At 46.4% G+C, this 22,789-nt stretch overlaps 1 protein-coding gene across 1 annotated transcript in view; it reads left to right on the forward strand.

Moving 5' to 3' along the window:
• Positions 1-217: 217 nt before the first annotated feature.
• LOC119182744 (uncharacterized) overlaps positions 218-22,789 on the forward strand; it is an 84,818-nt gene continuing 62,246 nt past the window's right edge. Inside the window, exons 1-2 of the mRNA XM_075866926.1 lie at positions 218-2,077; positions 9,966-10,025. Of these exons, the coding sequence (XP_075723041.1) occupies positions 1,647-2,077; positions 9,966-10,025 (491 nt within the window). The 5' untranslated portion in view covers positions 218-1,646. The remainder of the gene's footprint in view (positions 2,078-9,965; positions 10,026-22,789) is intronic.

The raw sequence follows: 22,789 nt of genomic DNA on the forward strand, positions 1-22,789 counted from the left end.
TTTTTGCAGAGACGACCGAATCCAACTCTCTCTCTCTCTCTCTTTCGCTTCGGCGCACTCTCATTGGTGCGACGCAAACCAGACGCTCCGCCCCGTAGAGCTTTCTATCAGCCAATGCGAGAGGTCGGTCCGCGAAGCCGTCCTGCCCGCATAGCTTTCCGCCCAGTGTGCCATCTTTGTTTTTAAGTTCTCGTCTTCGAGCTTCCCCACCCGACACAAAGCGGCGCGTGGTGTGATGGTCCGTTCCGTCAAGTGGTCAGTGAAAAACTTCGATCGGTGACGTAGGGACACCCAGTGGTTCGTCCCGTCTGCGAATCTACTGCGTCAGGCTCCTGGATATCCAACGGCCGTCGCTATGGTTTTGCGGACATCGCCTACGGCTAGGCGACACCGCTGACCACCCATCCGGTGGTTTCTATAGTCACCACCTGAACCGAAAGACGACGCTGATCGTCACCTGTGAGTGTTTGATGGTGCTACGTGATTGGGAAACTTCTGAAACAGCGACGACCATCGCGCTTTCAGTGTGCGTTACCAGTGGTTCGACGACAACTTTGGTGGGGTGGCACTGTTGTGACGTTTCGGGTAGTTGGAGAGTAGTACGGCGTCGGGGAGTTTAGACCGAGGTGCCTTTGTCAAACGTCCACTCTTTTGCGAGCATAATAAGAAGTCAGAACGACCGAGAAGGTATTTTATATCAGCACTGCTCAGCAAGACTGCTTTCTGTGCTCAAGGATGCGGTAAAAGTGTGCAGCCTACCAATCATCGATCAGTCGTCACGTGTGTTTTAGGAGCGCTGACAAAGCGGCAAGTACACAAAATATGTTTTCCGAAGCATGGAAGTAACGTTGAACGCCGGGAACTTCAGCTCGAAGGGTTGAGTGTTCTTAGTTTTGGTCGCTCGTTTGAAATCAAATGTCCAGGCATCTTGCAAACGGTGGTGCTCACATGGGCCGAATTCAGAGACCCCCGGTGCAGTGAATGTTGATTTCGGAGAATATTTGACTACATGAAGCGAGTTCCAGAAGCCTCCTTGACTCCAATTCGCGTGCAGCGTTTGGCCGCCAGGGCACCACGAGTGAGGTTGTGTTACGGTACCCTTCTGGTAGTCATCGCCATCACAGCGAGCGCCACTGATGTACGGAGCATAAATACGTCACCAGTGATGTATTCAATGAAATAAAGAGCTCGTACACTAGTCTCAAGGGGCATCTCCACGAAAGCCTGTAGTGACCAAGTTCTGTTAACGAAAGTGACGACGCTTTGACCCGTGACCAGACGCGCGGACATACCATCACTGGAGGCAAAAGTTATTCTGTTCAACGTACAGTCTGTCACAAGTCTTCGTCTCGCAAAACGAAGGTAACGTACGGAACACAGCAAGGTTGTCACTCTCTGCCCCCATGTTTATAAACTGCAGAGGCCATTTGGCCAGCAAGGACTGTTGCGTTTCAACTAAAGGCCGAGAGGAGACGGTCGCGCTGTCTTAGCTATTCACTGCGCTCTCTGTGACATGACAGGTCGGTTTAAGGCCGGCCGTCAAAACATTTGGCGGAATAGTTAGCTGAGACGTCTTTGCCGACTCCCCTTCTGAAAAGACTCTACCCCTCAGCCCCGTTACGTCCAATTCGCTTTCATCGCCCATAATGGCGACTTCGATTCTCAGCAGTACCAGCAGCGGCAGTACAGACTCCTCTGGCGACAGCTGCAGGTACCGGTCCTCTTCGTCCTCTGTAGCGCTAGACCTGAACCGGGAAGACCACGGTGGGTCGTCCGGGGCCACGCACTCGATGCTTCTGGACCATCACGCCGGTCCAGCGACGTCCGCGTACGGTGCCAGCAGGCGCGTCGACCTGATGGATGACGAAGACGACGACGAGGATGAAGACGCTTCGCTCGCGGGCATCAGCCATCATCACCTGTCGTCGTCCCGCTCGCATCACCACCACCTGTTGAGGCGAGCAGGCGGCCACGAGCTCATCAACGGTGTCTCGCACTATGCCGAACTGGTGGCGGCGGGACATCACGAATCAGTGTCACGTGGTACGCTTCCGCCGTTGGATCCCGACTCCATATGGTCAGTGCCGGTTTGGTTCATTTGAGTGGTTTGTATATGCTATGCGAAATAAGAAAGCAGCAGTCTAAGAAAGGCATGCAGTCCGTAGCCGAGGGGACTTCTCCCTAGAATTACTGCAGCGGGCATGGCTTAGAGCAACACAAGAAAGTGCACAAAACATCTAACCCGTCATTGGACCATTCTTAAGTATAGTAGATGAAGATTCGTGTTAAACAGCTTAAGAGAGATGAAACAACCACGTTGTCAGCGATGTTCGTCGATGGCCTGACGAAGCTTCGCCTTCTCGCTATAAAACATTGGTGAAAACATTAAATGACTTCCTGAAAAGTTAAAAATGTTTGCTGACGTTTCGGCCCCCACACGAATTCATTGTGAAAAAGGCTCTCGTGGGGCAGTCGAAACGTCTCTAAGCATTCTTCGCCTTGGTCGGCGCTCCTCAATGTTTTCGCCACTAATATTCATGGTCCAATGCAGAAATGGTATACGGGCTTCGAGAGTGCGCAATACCCTTAGAACTGTCAAAAGATTTCACTCATTCAAACCACGCCCATCCAGATTATGGAAACTGGGCTGAATTTCGAACATCCTATTGTTTTTCAGCGTGTGACTCAATTAAGACACCCACGAACGCTTTCGCATTTCGCTCCCGTCTAAACGGAGCGGGAGTCTAACCCGTGACCGCCCACTCGTTAACGCAACTCCGCAGTCACTATAAATGATTTGATTGATGTGTGGGGTTTAACGTCCCAAAACGACCACATGATTCTGAGAGACGCCATAGTGGAGGGCTCAGAAAATTTTGATCACCTGGGGTTCTTTAGTGTGCACCCAAATCTGAGCACACGGGCCTACACAACATTTCTGCCTCCATCGGAAATGCAGTCACCGCCGCCGGGATTTAATCCCGCGACCTACGGGTCAGCAGCCGAGTACCTTAGCCACTAGACCACCGTGGTGGGGGCAGTCACTATAAGTTACATTGACTATCCTATTTCACTTTATTCACGTAATAGTGTAGACACCTCTTCAGTTGGCAACTTTCGTTTAATGGACGAGATCACCACTACAAAGATGATCCTGGTTTCTGCATGTATATATGCTGATTTGACTAAAGCGTATAAATAGACGGCTATGCAAGTGATAAGTACGGACATTAGGTATACACTGTGCATTTGTGAGAATATCGCATGCTGTTCGGGCCGTACATCATCACCGAGGGCAACAGCTAAAAGCGACAGGTGACCCCACGTTCAGCTGACTCTTGTGGACTCACCAGTTGATATCTACGCGTACGTAGGTGTACGTGAACCACAGATAGTCCTAACAATGGTACACATTTACAAAAGCTGATTGTAATTTTTTATATGAGTGCATCGTAGGCTATCAGATTGTGCACGTGTAGATTAAAGAGGAGCTCGGGTCCAGTTCTCTGGTGTGTTTGTTGTCTATAAAAGCGAGCGTTATTTAAGAATGCCTTCATTTTTAGAGTAAGCGTGTGGGGCCGCTTAAACGAGTTCAGGCTGGAAACCACTTAGGGAGCGCTACTTTCAGACGAAGGTAATATTAAAACAATGAGGATAAGCACTTTGTGCTCCCGCTTACACGTCATCCAGTACATGAACAGGAAAAAAGTGGTTTCACTAAATAGGGCGACGGTAGTGAGGTCTCACACGACTTCCATGGCCCCACCCGACAAATTATTATGAAATGTATCCCTGATCGAAAACTTTTGTCATTGCCTTTTTGGAATTAAAGATGATCCAACGCACTCCCACTGGATATGGCAGCTGACAAGAATATCTTTTTGAAGCGATATATACATATGGCGTAAGCGGACAAGGATTCATTGTTATTTCGGGTTCTTTAGCGGTGGGACTGTTTAAGCAGACTGTTGTTCTGTGCAGAAAGAAGAGACAAATATCATCGCCATAAACTGGCACGTCTTTGATTCGTCTTCCTCTGCTTCACTCCCAGAACACGTATGCGCTAATTTGTCCGGCGTGGGATCCAATAATGTTTTTAAGTGAGACAACTGGTACAGAGTAGGAGAGCGAGGAAAAAAAAGGGAAATAAAGGTGGGAAAAACAAAGATCTGGAAAGACATCGACACACAGAAGGAAATAAAAAACACAGAGTCAGATCCAGAGATATAAAAGAGAAAGTGAGAAATATAGGGAGAGATATGCACAAAAAAGAGGAAGTGGAATATAGAGAAAGAGATAGGGCAAAAAATAACGAAAGATAAATAAACGGAGGCAGAAAAAAAACATAGAAACACTGAAGGAAAGTGGACAAGAGGCATAAAAAAAAGACAGAAAGAGAACATTGAGGAGAAGCGAAGAAGGCTGCTGATTTCCACGTTTGCTTGCTTCAAAATTAAGCACAGCTATAGAGCGAAGGTGCCTTATTATTTTTTAAGCGTAGGAAGGCATCGTTCTACTTTATTAAACGGTGCACATCCCCAAACAGCGTTGTCACACTTAACTGCTAAAAAAATTCGGTGAGGTGGTTATAAACAGTGATTCGGGGACATAACAAGATCTATTCCTTAAAATGTGTGCGTGCACAAACAAGAACTATAGATACCTGATTCCTCATGTATCTAGCTGTGATACGCGTAGCATTAGATTATACGAGTCGCACTTTTTAAGGAGCTAAAAGGAGAATAAATAAAGACCGTGGAGGGGTTTCATATTTTTTTTTCCTCTTTCCTTTTTTTTTCTTAGCTCGAGCACTTACATATAAATATATATAGCATGAACGACTTTTTATCAACTTCTTTATCTGAAGAAACCTTCCTTGAATGTTTTGGATGTAGGAGCATGTTAAATGACGTTTCATTGTACTCCTTATCATCATCATCATCATCATCATCATCATCATGGTCATCATCAGTCTGACTACGCCCACTTCAGGGCAAAGGTTTTTCCCATGATCTGCCAATATCATCCAGGTCTTCTGCGTCCAGCTGCCGCGTTACACCTTCGAGCTTTTTAATATCATCGACACACCCAACTTCCTGTCCTCCCCTTCGTGCGTTTCGAATCCAGTCCCCTTCGCCTCTGGGATTCCAGTGACAGTCAGTTACCATTATTGACCGGCGGTTTATTCTGTCTACGTGCTACGTGTCCGGTGCTTTTATCAGATATATCTAATTGAAGCCGTTGACGAGTGTACCGAGAGGCACGCTACCACTGGCTCCAGTTCCAGACTGCTTGCTCTTGACGAACACCACTTATCAGCGTAGGTCGGCGAACTCCCCCGCGAGTCGACTCAGCCCGCCTCGCTCAGTCTCGGATGGAGTCGTGAGCCTGAGTAAGTCTGGCTGAGTAATATTTCGGTGAGGTCAAATCCGAGTGAGACCAGTTGAAGACAATTTTCGTGATTGTAAGTGAGTCCGACTCAGTAAAGGTTTGATGAGACGAAGTACGAGTGAGTCCGAAGCGCATAATATAGTTTATAAGTGAGTTTAAAACGTAGTGGTGGGCTAGTTGGTAAGAGATTAGACCGTATGACAGCGTACACCAGGTTACAGAAAGGAAACGTCCCTTTGTTGGAGTGTCATTTGTTAGAATGCTCTTTGTGTAACCTATAGTGCACGCTGCCGTACGCTGTATATGAGTAAGGCTTAGCGAGCTCGACAGTTTTTGCCGACCTGTGCTTATCAATGGCAAAAAGAAAAAAAAAAGAACTGCAGGTACTGCCGATCTTTATATTCATTTAAAATTTTTCCGCCAGTCTTACCTGATATCTACTTTGCCCGTTCATGGGATGTACAGAGGTCGAGTCGTTTCATATATATATTTGAAACAGGAAAGCTCAGAACAAAATTATGGGTAACTAAAACTGATTTACTTGCGTGATAGGAATCACGAATTTAAAATAAACAATAACTTAGTTTCGATTATCACACTTGGAATAACTGGACACACCTTCGATTATCACTGGCACTATGCGCTTCGGGAAAGTAGCCTACAGACTTTTGTTTGGAAAAAAGACGTGGAGAGGATTTATATGCGTTGCATAAGATCAACATAGGAAAGCTAGTATTCAAAACTCTTTTCTTTAAAGATTTCAAACAAGTTATGTAAAACGAAATCGTTCGATTGCTGAATTCAGACAAACTGGCCATTTAGTTGAATATCAGTGAACTACTTCACACGGGAAGTTCGACACGGCCTGGTATAACACAGAACTGAGATAGTTTGTACACATTCGCGCTGAAAGACATGACGCGCAAAGACGGACAGAAAAGGAACACTTTTCTTTTCTGTCCGTGCTTGCATGCCCCGTCTTCCAGCATGATTAGTGTTTATTAATGGCACGTATTTACAGTCTATAGTGGCGACACGCGTCAAAAGGCAACCCCTGTACGTTACACAAGAAAAAAAATAAAACACGTGACACGTTGCAGGTGGTATAAGAACGAGCGGCGAAAACAGGCATGTGCCGAAACGACGCCGGCTAGTACCATTCAAACCACGATTTGGTTTTGAGATACGTCGTAGTGGAGGGCTCAGAAAATTTCGACCATCTGGTCATATTTAACGAGCGCTGACATCGCACAGCGCATGGGCCTTAACTATTTCGCCTTCCCCGAAATGCGACGGCCGCGGCCGGGGACGAACCAGCGGCTTGCGGGTCAGCAGTAGAGCAGCCGCCCCGCCGTGGTGGTCTAGTGGCTAAGGTACTAGGCTGCTGACCCGCAGGTCGCGGGTTCGTATCCCGGCTGCGGCGGCTGCATTTCCGATGGAGGCGGAAATGTCGAGGCCCGTGTGCTCAGATTTGGGTGCACGTTAAAGAACCCCAGGTGGTCAAAATTTCCGGAGTCCTCCACTACGGCGTCTCTCATAATCATATGGTGGTTTTGGGACGTTAAACACCACAAATCAATCAATCTCTCGTAATCATATGGTGGTTTTGGGACGTTAAATCCCACATATCAATCAATCAATCAATCAATCAAAGCAGTAAAGCAGCCACTGATCCACCGTGGTGGACACACGTTGGCAAGCTTTCTGAAGAGCTATATCGTCCTTTCCCCGCGTCTGTTATCATATCTGCCGCAATTAAACGTGGCTGATTTAGAGTATGTCAGCGGCAAGTCTGGACTAGCCTCACCGACAAGTGAGATAGTTCAAATTTTAAGGCGTATAGCTTTGCACGCACCGTTAAACGTGAGAAATAGACAATCGGCGTAGGCGTCAACTCGAGTGATGTAAAAAAAATTATCATGACATGACGAGCTCAACATATATAAGACGCTACAGGTGGCAAATTTCGTGACGTCACTGTGACATCACGTGCCGTCATGTCACTACAAAGGGGGGCTGATCGCGGAGACTATGCAAAGCAGTGTGAGTTGCAGTGCATTGCAATGCCTCTGAGCACAGAGGCAGTGCTAAAACACGTTATCGGAGGTAGGTCGATACATTTACTGAGAAGAAAAAAAAAGGTGGCTTTCGCCATACACTTTGCTAAAATTTACTATAGAGGACTCTGTTGCTGCTATCACTAAGCGACCATGCGGATGATGGGTATAGTACGCAGATTTACCTAGTCTTTGCGCTTGCGGGTTTCGAACTCACTTGTAGCTTCGTTTATCGCAGTGTTTCGGTGTTGTTACGAATAAAAAAAAAAAGGAACCGTTTTGAACTTCGATCGAGACCCGATTTGAAAAGCTGAGCATGAAAGGTTAATGTGGCGAAGCATAACTGCTAAACCTTTGCTGATTGACGTTTTGCGGCAAAGCAGCTGCAAGTCACGCGAAGCCAAACGAAGCCCGAAGAACGAAGAATGGGCAAACTTGTGTGCTATACGTATCATTCCCGTGCTGACAAGCGCCGTGCGTTACCGCTCCCACAGACACTTGCGCCGGCGTTCCCTCGGGTGTATTGATAGGAAATTCTGTGGCTTTCGCCTTTTATACATCTTAGGCGAATGCATGAAAAACCCCAAACGATGATTAAAAAAAAAGGGTGGGGGGATTACATAGTGTTGTGCGAAGTGAACCCAGTGTTCAAATCATGGGTACGTCTGTCGCTGCTACAGGCTAACAACCCGCTTATAACAGCACCCAAGTATCACGAGGAGTTTGTTGTTATAACCGATAATTGCTATAAACGGGTTGCACGAAAAAAAAAAAGGTCAAGTCGGGGGACCGCAGGTCTGCCGTGAGAAAGCTATGTCTAAATGAATATGTCAATACACATCGTGCAGTGATAAGAATAAGAAAAATGGCGATTTTTTTCTTTTTTTACATGCTAGAAAATTCAAATGCTTTCCCGGAACCGCGGAAAGCCCCAGAGAGCCAATGTAAGGCAGCGTCTGAAGTTTCAGACTCTGATACTCTTCCAAGTTTTAACTTTAAGCACGAATTTCACGTTAGAAAGTGCACTAATAAATGAGAACGCCACTCCCTCGTCGTATCGAATTTCGTAAACAAACTCTCACGCAATTGTATACGCTATGCGGAGAAGCATACCAATAAGCCGAAAGGGATGCTGGGAACATGGGATTGTGGGCGGGGCTTCAGCAGCTTGAATTTCTCGTTTTCTTCTCTTTATTCAGGAATTTCACATTCTATTATACCTGTCAGCACGAAAACTTGACAGCCAGACTTCATTGTTATAAACGCTAAAATGGTAAGCGGGCATTGCTGTAAGCGGGTCCTTTTATATTTGAAAACGTACGAATGTTGACGGTGCAGCAGCTTTTCGCTGTTATAGCCCATATGTTGTTAAAAAAAAAAAGGTATAGTTATAAGTGGGTTCAACTGTTAATGCTCAGAAATTGAATACTGCTTCCTAATATATTCCATTCAGGCACGAAGTATTAAATATTGTCGGCTAATGTATACCAAATATACACTATACTACTCCAAGGCACCCTTTATTTGATATCGAGAAAGAAACAATGGGTGATACACCTTTTTATGCAAGTGTCAAAAATCAAATGTTATTATGGACTCATTAATCACGTCTTTACTATTCCGTCAGCCACGTTCTAACTATGCAAAAGAAACTGCATGAAGAATTTCTTTTTTGATGTATCCATTTCGAACAAACAAGTATAACGTGTTTTCGTGCCTCGCTGTTGGACTCTACAGAGTAAGAACTTCTTGTTATGCTATACGCTATCGCGGGTTTTTCTTCTTGTTGTTCTATTATTATTTACTATGACTTTGTTACCTGTTTTTACTTAGGAAATTACCCTCATTACACCGCATCTCCTTCAAGTTATGTAGTAAATATAGGAGATGCCCCTAAACAGTGATTTTCCTGGACACTTATTTCCTGAAAAAAAGTCTAACACAGACCCCTCATCATGGTCGCGTGGTCAAGTTACTCGATATCTGAACCGATGGCCGCGAGATTGAATCCTGGTGCTGCGGCCGCATTTTGTATGAAAGCTAAAATTCTTGAAGCCCGTGCACTTTGATTCAGGTGCACGATAAAGAACTTCAGGTGGTCAAAGTTTGCAGAGCCCTCCACCACTGCTTCCGCCATAATCGTATCATGGTTATATAACGTAAAATCTCAACACTTATAAAATCGGTAGCCTGTATCATTCGTTTCACGTCGATTAGGAAATAATGTTGGTGTTTCCATTGTTTCGTTTATTCGTTTATTATTACCTTAAGGGTCCCGAGGGACATTATATGGGAGTTTCACTTTCATACTACTGCATCCAACAGTATCACGCCTTCTGAATGGTCTGTGGTGCGATATCACGCATTATGAGTGGTATGTGTTACAATATGACACCTTCTGAATGGTATGCGTTACGATATCACGCGTTTTGAATTGTATCTGTTACAATATAACGCGTTCTGAATAATATGTGTTACAATATGACGCGTTCTTAGTGGTATGTGGTTATTGCGCAGGAGGCCGGACCTCCAAACGAGCTTCGGCGGTGGACATCAGACTTCTTGGACAAAGCTTGAGTGAGTGTTCAGAAGTGTGGCTGTGCTTCTTATGCATTATTTACAGCATACATTAATTATGTTACAGAGAGATGAATAAAGATGAGAAGGATGGGCGTAATAGAATATATACATTTATACATAATAAAGATTCAATTAAAAAATATCGCAGCTTCGCATTGGTGCTTATAAGACTTAAAAAAAAGCGGCGGAGTGGATTTCCTGGTTTCTATTTTTTCCCCTTCCTTTCATCTCTTTCGTGTCTTTCTCTTAGCTTGCTTGATATGTTTGTTTTTCTACATGTTGCTTTCTTATTCTTTCTTCTTTTGTCTACTTTGTTTATCTTTCTCTCTCTTTATTTCTATTCTTTCCTTTTCGGTCTCTCTGCTTTTTGCTATCTGTTTCGTTGTTTTAATTTATTTATTTCCAGCAGTTTTTGTCTTGCAGTCTGTTTGTCTATTTCATATTGGTTTCCGAGCCTTTTTTATTATTCTATTTCTATCAAACTATGTGTTTTTTTTTCTTTCTTGCTGGTTTCTCTGGTTCGGCCCTCACCCACTAAGGGGAATAGGCCAAGAGGCCCTCGGTTAATGTAATGACCAATTAAGGACCACGCAAGGTAAAAGGAGAAGTCATAACTTGTTTTTAACACAATATAATAACTTTGACGCAAAGAAAAAAAGCAAGAAGAACAGAAATTATTCAAAGCTAAGTTTAAGGTTGGTTACGAAAAAGATGGTCAATAACTGAGCAAGGTAGTCTCCCTGTGTCACCGAGGAATTAGCAGAGGGCCCCGCAATCGATCCTGTCGCTAAATTTAAGTGAAGCATCCCCAAAGGACAGAATATCTGTACTGCTAAGTGGAATGCCTATTTTCCTTTAATGAAATGTCAAAACATTTTTCCTTTCGTCTTTGAAACGGCGACATGCAATGAGAGAACGGTCGATATTTTCAGGTTCGTTGCAGCTAAAGCACAAAAGCGATGACACCGGACCAGACCTGTTTAAGTAGAAATTAAGCGGTAGTACACCGCATCGTAATTTTGTTATGCAAACTTCCCATTCACGCGTGGGACACCATTTATTATTCCAAGGAAAGCGCAAGTACGATAGTTCTCGATTAGATGTAACAATCTTTATTGAAGGCTGAAGAAGGGGTAGTTTTCTTAACCTTGCTGCCGTAACATAAGCTGTATGAGGCGTACCTGACACAATCGAACCATCAAGGGATGCTCGTGCAAGTGAGTCAGTCGTCTCATTTATAAGTATACCCCGGTGATCAGGTGCCCTTATCAGTCGCACTAGACGAATGTTCGCTGAGAACACTGATGTAAATGTATTTAGGGCGGCTGATTCAGATGACAATAATAAGAATGAACGGACGAATGACGAATCAGTCACTACCACAGCTGTCGAATGAGTCGCCGGAAGATTTCGAAAAGCTAGAATATTAGCCGTTCATTCCGCTTCAAGTATGGGTGTATAATCTGGCAGTTGTAATGAAAATGACCAGGATAATGAGTGAGAAAAAATGACCGCACCTGCTTTATCATGACTCATTGATGCGTCCGTTGCAATTACAGCATTAGTTCCTAATTCAGTCAGGTGTTCTTATTAGAAGCCAGTCAAATACTTAGAGGGCAACTGTATAGCCTTCGTTGTAAAGATATCACCGAGTTCTATTTGCACATTGCCTATGGTTTTGTCTGATTGAATGATCTCCAATAAATTAACATCTAAAGCATTTACTAGGGTTTCAACAAACCACAATTTTGCTTTATGTATACACGGGACCAATGCTCATTAAAAAAAAAAGTGGTTCGGCGCAAAATACGGGCTGCTGTCTTTTCAAAGTGGATTCATAAAATTTTAAATAAGTTTAAATTGTTAAAATACGGAATCTGCAAGCAACAGTGGGTATCGGAGCTTCCTAATACAAAACATTAGCTATAAATTTTGGCCCACCTAAACAACTACGAAGAGCTTCCCGCTCAAAAAGAATCAAGGGGTTTATGTTTATCTTGTATGCTGGTGCACCAGATAATATTACAGTACCAAATTCAAGAATCGCTCGAACATGCGTGCAGTAAATTATGATCAGCGCATCTCTGGGTATACCGGAACGGAGCCTGCCAAGTCTACTTATTATCCTAACAGCGCGTGCAGCCTTAATTTAAAATGCTCAATGTGATTACACCAGCTCTGCTTTTCATGGTACCGTACACACAGATATTTAATGCAGTCAACGTGGGGAATTATGTCGTGATGACATTGAAACAAAACTGTTAAATGGCCTCTACAAAAGAAAAAAAACTATTAGAACACTTTTAACAACGTTTAGTTTCATATGAATATCTTCAAACTAGGTTTTCAATGTTGAGAAATATCACTGTAGTAAAGTTCAATGTAGTAAATGAATAAAGCGGTCAGATGAAAAGAAAAAGCGCAGTGTCATCTCCATATACATTTACTTTTACCTTTATTTCTCAGGGTATTTTTTTCTTTCTCTTTCTTCGCATCACTTTCTTTTCCTCTTTCCATTTCTTCTTTCTTTCTGTTTATATTTAGGCCGATTTCAGCACACATTAAAGAAACCGCGGTGGTCGAAATTTCCGAATCCCTCTACTACGGCGTCTCCCCTAGTCATAAAGTGATTTTGGAACGTAAAACCACCGCATATTAAAGAAAATAATTATTATTTCTTTTTATGTCCCTCTATTCTCGTGTTTCACCTGTTCCACACTGCCGAGCACAGTTCTCGTTTAACGCGTTTCGACGTGCGGGTCGCTCACTGCGCGCAAGGGCGCGTACCGCAGACCAATGAATGAATGAATGAATGAATGAATGAATGAATGAATGAATGAATGAATGAATGAATGAATCAGTCAATCATTCACTGAATGAAATATTCGCACATGCTTGAATCGGTAGTAGGGCTCACCCCATTACTGGAGCGCATGTCCGCCTGTGATTTCCCGCTGCCAGCAAAGTGTTTGTGACTGTCTTAAACAGCTCCGCAGTTAAAAGAACAGATTGTGCTTTTACGGGGTGAAGCAAGAACAAAGTCGGAACCACGTATCTACGAATAACTTAAAGGATATGCCTAAAAGATGCACATATATAGGCCAGTCGCGAAAGCTCTGGGACGCATTGCGAGAATTGGACGACCGGCCACTCTCTGTGCAGATGCTACTGGAACACCGTCATCGCCTTTCGTCGGCTCTAAAAGCAGTCAAAGCTGTCTTGTGCTTTTTGAGGACTACATGCCTACGTGACCACCTTTAACTTTTGTGCAGTGCCACCGCTGCATACGCACCAGCCGATTGACTGACAATCCTCCTTTTTTTGTTTTTTCTCCCTCTCTTTCTCTTCTTTTTCCTCTCTCTATCATCTTTATGCCCCCTTCCCATTTCCCCAGCGTAGGGTAGCAAACCGGGCATGTGCCTGGTTAACCTCCCCGCATTCCTTCTTTTTGTTTATCTCTCCGCTCCCCCTCAAGTCTTTTTTTCAAGTGGAGGGGGAGGATTCATCGTACTTTACGTATATTCGTGAGTGCATTTGTATGTGGACGTGTACAAATACACAAAAAACATTCAAAAATTTCGGTGGAAAGGAAGGAGTCCGAACCCGCCTAACCACTCGACTGGTGTTAAAGACATCACAGTTGATATCAAGAAGAAATGGATATGGGCAGGGTATGTAGCCCGTATATATAGGTATGATAACCACTGACTATTGAGAGTAACGGACTGGATTCCAAGCGAAGGCAAACGCGAGAGGCGGAGACGGAAAGTTTGGTGGGTAGATGAGATTAAGAGGTTCGTTGGTAACACGTGGCCGCAGAAATCACACGACAAGGTTCATTGGCGGAATACGGGAGAGGCCTTTGTCCTGCAGCGGGCGAATGCTGCTGCTGCTGCTGCTGCTGCTGCTGCTGCTGCTGCTGCTGATGATGATGATGATGATGGCGGCGGCAGCTGCGACAACCGACCCTATATGACCTGGGGTGGCATTCTGAAGTTATCGCAAAAGCGACAATCGCAAAAATATCGCCTTTGCAGCACGCTGATTGGCTATTGAGCAAAGCGCAAACGTGCGGGCGCTCCCTAGTATTTCCGTCGACGCGACGCGACTGTACGGCGCTTCTGACATGAACGAGATAAATGAACACACCTTATCTTCACACACGGAGGAAGGAAAAGGTAAGGAGAGGCCCTGACGTCACTCGTTGTGAAGCCGCGATGAAGCCGGAAGTCGGCCATATTGAGTAGGCAAATTCTCCTCTCTTGTTTACATATGAATGCGAAGCAGAAGGCGCGACTCCCTCTCCGGCTCGGAAAAAAGCACGTGGGCTGCGCAGCGCGTGTGTCGTGACGATCCGAAACTAATAGAACTGGGCTCATCACTCAGAGCCAGCGGGACACCTTCAGCGAAATCGCTTCGTCCGAGTAATAACAAAGAGTAACAGCTCGCTGACAACGAAGCAACTACGAGAGAACGCGCGCTAGATGCACTGACAACGACGAGTGCTTTCACGTCATTAATTCAGCAACTGTAGAGACAACACGATCGGTCGTGTGCCTTCTACGGTTGCATTCCGCCAAGCGACTGACGCAGCGTCCTGCCACTGTGTCCGTGTTCCGCGTGAAACTCACCTGCGTCAGCATTCTGCGACCGTGGTGACTTTGAGCACGGTGCTAGTGACAGTTGAACGTGGTTGCTGTTACGTTGAGATTACATGCAATGCTGGTGGAGAGTGTACCAAGCGGAACAGAAAAGGTGTTTTAATACGCACATGCAAGTTGTTACTGTACACACACAACACGAAACTACGTATGTGCACATGGTCCTCACGGCGTCTTGCTGGGCTCAACAGCGTCGTCCGTTGTCACAAGCAGGAGCACTGCTCAACCGTCACTGACCTGCAAGGCGTTCGTCGTCATTCAGCTTCGTCATGGTGCCCAACGCTGTTTCGCTGAACACTAACTGCTTCATCCGCGTCATCCGCCGCACGACACATGGATATGCACTTGTTCTACGCACTGTTGAAACCCCGTGATGGACAAAGAGATTTGTAAACGTTGCTAAGAGTAATGTAACAGCCAGACGAACACTGCGTAACCAATAACGCGGCGCAGAGCACAGATATTGTCCGCCACGGCTCAGCACGAGACCTGGGGAGGCACACATTCCGCCGCCAGCCGCGGCCGCTCACTGCTAGACCAGCTTCACTGCGCAACACGTAACCATAACAACGCCGCCATTGTGCCTATTGATAATGGCTGCCATGATGTCATTTCCGCCACAGTTTTTACGCCCTGCACCGGCTGGGCATGCCCTCTCCTTACCTTTTTCCTTCCTCCGTGTCTCCACAGGTCGGTGGGGAAGTCTAGCGTTTCAGTGGCGTTGATGGCATCTTCTAGTATTCTGTCATTCCTTGGAAGATAGCGAAACATTTCTTACCGGGAAGCATTCAGCAAGCATTACCTTGGTGTCTCACAAGTTATCCTTCTTTTGTCATAGCGGGTTTTTGTTTCTGTGCGTGGTTTCAACGTTGCAAGAAAATCAACAGTGCGTCGCTTGGGCGATTTATCGCAGGCCTTCAACATCTTGAGGTGCTTAGGGGATGTCACTGCGGTGGCACACTACAGCTGAACTGAGTGCGCGGAGTGTGATCTCAACAAAAATACATTTCACACAAAGCGACATTCTTAAAATATCATGCTACACTTCAAGCTAATCCACAAAAAAAAAAAAAACGTTGAAACCACTTTCAACACGTTTTATATTTCAAATAGCCACAGCCAAGTCTAGCCTCTGCGTAGAAGACACGTACCTGACGCTCGAGAACGCCACACTCACTCTTGTGTTCTCACTCAAGTTATCAACGCTTGGCTATAAAACTTTTAGTTTTATAACCAGGCTAAAAACCAGCAGCGAGAGGAACGATCACATTGGACTTTTCGGTTACTGAACAAATCAAAATCCACGTCACCGAAAGGCGATGCTGTCATCTTCAGCGATCGTTTCGGAACACGGGCTCTGGCGACGCCAGCCTGGGCATACGCTATAGCGTGCATTCACGTGCAATCTCACGGACTCGCGCTCAATTATATAGTCGGACCAAAGGCGCAATAAAGACTAGGCACTGCGCAGAAAAAAACAGAAGTACAAGAAAAAGAAAGAGCCCCCCCCCCCCCCCCCCCCCGCGCTTGATGAGGACGGCTGCGGCTTCTTCTGTGAGATCAAATGTGGGATGTGCCCGTCAACATGCGATGTCGCAATGGCGCGTAGCGCTCGCTGATATCAGCTCAAGGAGGAGAGAGAGAGAGGCAGCAAAGCAGCAAGGCGGAAAGACCAGCCAAAGATGGGGACACATCGGGCTGCGGTGATAAGGGGTCTGGGACCTTACTAGCGACCCACGAGGAATTTATCATTTTCGTGTTATCTAGAAGTCTCTGGGTTATCTATCATTCTTTTTTGTTCCGTTTCTTCCTTCAAGAAGGAGCTGAAAGCGAGGCCCCTTCGAAAACTTTCTGAGTACTAATCGTCCTTACCGAAGGAACGTCGCCACATGATGACATGCAGTGCGAATGGTTAGCATCTGGGCGAGTTGATCTTGCATGTCGAGTGGTTTTAGGTAATTGTAAATGCATGTACGAACGAACTAAAAGCGAAAGCTACTAATACTAAAAGCTCGCGCTTCATTGAAACACTCCGCAGAATATATAGGTTCGGCAATCTACAGTTAAAGGCTTGTGGTCAAAGATCACACTGGCTAAAAAATATTGAAGCAAGTTGGACACCTGTCATGATGGTAGTCCATTTCTTTCCGTGACAGCAAAACTGATGGGACGCTTCTACATGATTTGTGGGGTTTAACGTCCCCAAACCACCATATGATTATGAGAGACGCCGTATTGGAGGGCTCCGGAAATTTCGACAACCTGGGGTTCTTTAACGTGCACCCAGATCTGAGCACACGGGCCTACAACATTTCCGCCTCCATCGAAAATGCAGCCGCCACAGCCGGGATAGGGACGCTTCTACAATATGTGCCTTTCACTTTTATGGCGATGGCTTCAATGATTACACAACTTATTATAATATCGTTTAACCTATGTAATCGTTGACCACATGTCTGGAAGTGTATATTGCCACAGGTATATATTTTGCAGAGGGTTTCAATAAAAAAAAAAAAAACGCCAGTTGTTAGTCTCAGCGCTGTCTGCAAGTTTCTTTCAATCGTCCGTGCGTTTACGTTTAGCTGCAACCACTCGACATGCACATTGCGCTCAGAGTAATCTTTTCGACATGTATTTAAAAAAAAAACTCACAAGCACATGCACTAAAGGGCGCAAGCATATTACAGTTATCTGTATCATCTGTAGGGGGGGGGGGATTCCGTCTTTGATTTGTTTTAGGGAAATCTATGAGGGATCATATAATCTTTCGGACTGCCATGATCACGGCATCAGGCCACTGCACGAGATGTACGTTGGGATTCGCCTTCCAATTGAATTGCGTGCAGTACAGCGAAGTTAAACCACACGTCAGCCGAGCGGCGTTGATGAGAATCGCTTAGGCTGCGTTAGAAAAGACGAGAAGGACCTGCTGCCCTTTGCCCTTTGCTCGAACTTGTCCTTGAATAAGGATAATGGCACTTTGCATTCTTTCCTCTTTCCGTAGGAATCAAATGTCTTGAACATGAGCTTTGTGAACGCAATGATCCATCGTTGTAGTAGGTGTCAAACAGAAGAAGGCAATCGGGGACGGACGCTAAAGGGTTTGAATGCGGTTTGGATGCGCGTTGATTCAATTGAATGCGGTGATCTTTTCGTCAGCGCTGTGGAACAGTGCCCACTAGTTCACGGGGTCATCCAGTGTGAAAGAACCTTGTTAGTAAAAAAAAAAAAGAAAGCTTTGTGAATTTGAGTTGACGGCTTGGATCCCATGAGCTTCGTCTTCGTCGTCGTCATCATCATCATCATCATCATCATCATCACAGTCCTCACAATCGACTGTCACAGAACCAAGGTTCTCATAATCATCATCACCATCTTATTTCTCCTCCTCTCCTTCCCCTTTACTAATGATCAGTTGCGGGCCAGAAAATTTAGTTAAGTCGGCCACTCCTCCTTCATGCCATAGTAAAATGTTCTCCCTCTCTCTTTCTCTCTGTCCTGTACTGGCATCTTTATTTATAGTGCTCTTGTAATGGTTCGAGAGAAGCTCCACACCCGATGTCGCGAAGTGTGGCCCAGCAAGGCACGCGTCAAAGTAATAGAATTTAGCACGACCAATGCGGGCAGTGTAACGTACACCCGGCTATTTCATTTCTCGTTGACAAAGACTGTGCCGGCGTAATTTTCGCAACAGTGCGCAAAAATTCTTAAAGCACTTCAGTGCAGACAGATGTCCACTATAGGTGAGACTTTGGCCATATTACAGAAACCTCAGGGGGTGCCTATATAATGGAAAATATGGCGCGTCAAGTCAGCGATTGAAACGTGCGTTCGAAACCATTTGAAGTTATTCTACAACAATCGGTGATATGCTGGCGTCGGGTTGACTACGACGGCTTTCTTGAAGTGGGAAGCTCGGCGACGCGTGAACACGTAATAAACGAGCCCCGCCTTATGCTCGGGGTGACCCCAGCTCGTGTTCATGCATCTCTGAAGAAAGAAAGAAAGAAAGAAAGAAAGAAAGAAAGAAAGAAAGAAAGAAAGAAAGAAAGAAAGAAAGAAAGAAAGAAAGAAAGAAAGAACATTCGCTCTACACGCACTTGACTGCTGCAAGCGACGCGGTGACCGATTGTGGCGACATGTTGTGGTCGAAACTCGAGACTTCCAGCGCCTCCCGATAACATCGGCAGCGGGGGCACGGCCCGTGGCACTGCGTCAACGAGAAGAGGATGAGGTTGAGAGAGAGAGGGTGAGGGAAGGAACATTTATCGTCCGTTTCAAGGCTCCCACTGCCCTCTTGAAACGCGCCCAGTGTGGCGCACTATAACGCGCGCGTATATCTATACGAGGCAATAGAAATAAGGAGACAAAAACAAAAAAAAGTAGGCTCCACCAACGATTTCATTCTGGTGCGTGGTGGGTGGTGGTTGCAAGAGGAGGAGGAGGGTAAAAAGAAAACGGAGAGGGTGGGGGGTTCTCTCTCTTGGTACCTCGCTCGTCGTAAATATAGTCGGTGGATTATCGTCTCGTTTTTCGGCGTTTTTAAAGTCGGTTGCGTGTCCAGCGCTCCCTTCCCCTCTCACACTCGCATTTGCGGAGCTTCAATCTGCGATAGGTTGTAAAGCGTGGTACACGTGCCTCTTTTGACCCGTGATGCGTGCCGTGTAATGCACGCACGTGTAAGGCGAGTAGGTGCACGCGAAATTGCGTATACGTAGATTCCCGGGCGCTCATTTCATCAATATGTAATACACTCGCCACCTCCTAGCGGGCCTCTTCATGTATCTCAGTATTTGTGCTTTGTTTTTAAAAGTTTCCTTTCGATAATTTGCTGTGATTGATGCGCTGAAACTCTAGGAGAACGCTCCATGGGCAAGGTGCCTTTGATGTGAGGCAGCTTGGGCTAGTTGGTATGACATAAAAATAGTTATAGCGCGAGAACAAAACGACGACACAGAGACAAGAAGCGCTCGTGTCCTTCGTCTCCTTCTTGTCTTCTGTGTCGTCGTTTTGTTCTCGCGCTATAACTGTCGTCGTGCCTTTGATGCCGTGTTAGTAATGAGAGCGGGAATTCGCGCTTCTGGGGTATAGAAGAGCAGCTTTGTTAACTGTATGCGCAGTCCGCCTTGGTGGATCAGTGGCTCTAAGGTGCTCGGCTTCTGACCCCAAGGTTGTGGGTTCGATACCGGCTCCGGCGGTCGCATTTCGATGGAGGCGAAGAGATGGGGGCCAGTGTACCAGATGGTCGAAATTTCGTGAGCCCTTCATTACGGCATTCCTCGCGATACTATCAGGAGTTTGACGTCCCAAAACCGCGATTCGATCACGAGAGACGCCGTAGTGGAGGGCTCCGGAAATTTAGACCACTTGGTGTTCTTTAACGTGCACCTAAATCTAAGCACATGGGCCCCAACATTTTCGCTTCCATCGAAAATGCAGCCACCGCAGCCGGGCCCGCGACCTTCGTCTTAGCAGTCGAGTCCCACAACCATTACATCAGCGCGGCGGGGCCGTTCCTCGTAATCATATTGGGGTTTTGGCATAGGCATACACAGGGTTTTCCATGTATGGGGGCTGACTTTGTCGCCCCCCCCCCCCGATGCGCACGCCTATACATTTTGAGACGTAAACCAGCATATGTTTATTAAACGAATTTCACTAGTCTTGTTACGTGTTTGGCCAGTTTTGCAGCTGAGTTCTCTTGTGTTACTTGATAAATTTTGATCTCCTGTGTACCTATATCTTTTCGTAACTGACAATCTTCCAACGAACGAAAGAAAGGAGAATTCGCGAAGGGCTCTTTCCTTTCTTACATACGATCGAATGAACACAACTGATAATCAAAGAAAGCGCGTCCTTGGGACGGCGACTGGCCGTATGCCATTTCGAAAGTTTGCCGTCACAGAAATCTTGTGGACGGCAAAATATTTCCCACTTCACAAAGGGTGGGGGGGGGAGGGGTTGTGATTTTTAAAATAAAAGAAGAGAAAAGTGAGCCCCGTAACTGTCTCTCAGGAGGAGGAAGATGGGGGTATAGAAGGGAATAAAATGATAGGATTAAAAGGTAGAAAGATAGAGAGAGAGAGGAATTAGAGAGCGAGGTGATGGAATAGGGAGCGACGGAAGTAAGGAGAAGACAGGAAAGAAGGACACGTTTGCAGGAGTCCGAGGACGGGCACCACTGGCGAGAGCTCTTTTCGGCGACAGGAGATGGCGTAGGGCTAATTCAGTCGGCCAGAGCTACGCCGTCGTCGGTGTAGAGGACCGGCGGCAGGTGGTGGCGTAGGACCAACTCAGTCGGCCAGAGCTGCTCTGTCGTCGGAGATCGCGAGGGCACAACCGGTCGGCACGGAATCCAACCAGCGAGTCACAAAGAATGGATCAGTCAGCAAAAGGCTACGGTGGCACACACATTGTGGCAGTTGAGCAGTATATCCCACTCCACGGCTACTGGCGACGGCCTCAGCTGATGGATGGCTCGGCGCCGATATCGTCGCAAGGCCTACCGCTTCGAAACTTCAGTGCACTCACGCTCAATAAAAAGCTAACCTTTGCTACCGCTGTTGCCGCTTTACCTTGCGCTTGTGATATCACATCTTGAAAGGAATGGGGCCCTTCGGGTGGCGTCGTGGCTGCGATGCTGGCACGGCAGAGTTTTCGCCATGCACTAATTGCTTGCATGGCGTTCCGCTGCGCACACGTAGATCACACACTTATAAACACCGTTTGTATCACAACTCTCATTCTAACTTCGCAGTCGTCATCACTTGCGGTGAGAGGTCCGTTTAGGTGATTTCTGTGTTGCCTTGAAAACGCGTATCAAGTTTGCAACCGCTGACGGCGATCGCACCGGCAAGGGATCGAGCACACATTGCATGAAGTTTTGCTGTCGCTTATCGACCCATCAGTCACGCAGAAAGCTTGCTATGATGCCGCATTGCTGTATTTAGAACACTGCTAAACTACCATGAGTTATGTTATACACACGGAACGCATGAACACTTTGAACTACACGTTGGGAGAGCCCGGTATTTGCCGCTCCGCCGGAATTTATGATTCTCCAGTTTGATATCCTTTGAAAACTTGTGAAACATCCGAGTCCTTTTTCTACAGGCCACCTCCAGGCTTCTTTTTTTAGTATCCCCACACACAGCACGTGGAACAAACCACCACGATTCGTCCAAACACGGTTGCTAAAGCTCGTTGACGCTACTTGCCGATGCAGCCGAACGGTCCGAATACCCCAAGTACCGGCATGCACTGCGGCAGCGGTGGCGTAGTGCAACTAGCGATGAAATCGTTCTATCTAATTCATAACTTCCGCACTGCAGATAAAACTAACAACTAACGTTCCTAGTCATTTCCTTGACCTAACTGTCCGTTGAAATTTGCTTAGAGACACACTTCTGACTTCTGCCCGATATTTATAATTAGGTATATCTTCACCAGCCGTCCAACGAAAGGAGTGAACTTTCGTTGTACGGCCGACGAACAGGCGAACATCGTGTTTGATTTCTGAAATGTTTTTACCAGTTTGCATAATCTGGGTACCATTTTCTAGTGCTAAGCATTTTATTAGATGCGAAGCAGCTTCTTGACTAGCCTGTGTAACGGTGCCCCTCCGTACAGACGCGCCACACACCACAGGTGTTGGCTTGGTGCCAAGTAGGTCACGCCACTGCTGCGCGTTGACATCACACACCAATCGCAGTGCGCGCTCACTTCACTCTCTCCCTAAACTGCCGCGCGCTCGCCGTGGTCGTGGCGTCCGCAGCTGCCGCCTCGTTCGTTCACCGCAACACCTGCCGCCACCACCACTCACTGCACCGCCGACTTGTTGGTTCACACGCAATGACCCTGACGCACGCCTAACGTACACGTTGGTGCATGTCCGTACGTGTCACCTACAAGACCTACGCCCGCCATCGCTTCAAACGAATCTTCCAGCGCTCACCGCAGGACCCGCGTTAGCTCCGTTCAACCATGAAGCCACCCGTGCGCAACGCCACTGCTTCGCATACCATCAGGGTTCCCTTCGGAGACATGGGCCAAGTTCACAGGCCGCTGTGGTAGCTCAGTGGTTAGAGCATCGAACGGGCC

The sequence above is a fragment of the Rhipicephalus microplus genome, chromosome 6, assembly GCF_043290135.1.
Source record: "Rhipicephalus microplus isolate Deutch F79 chromosome 6, USDA_Rmic, whole genome shotgun sequence".
Classification (NCBI taxonomy): Eukaryota; Metazoa; Arthropoda; class Arachnida; order Ixodida; family Ixodidae; genus Rhipicephalus; species Rhipicephalus microplus.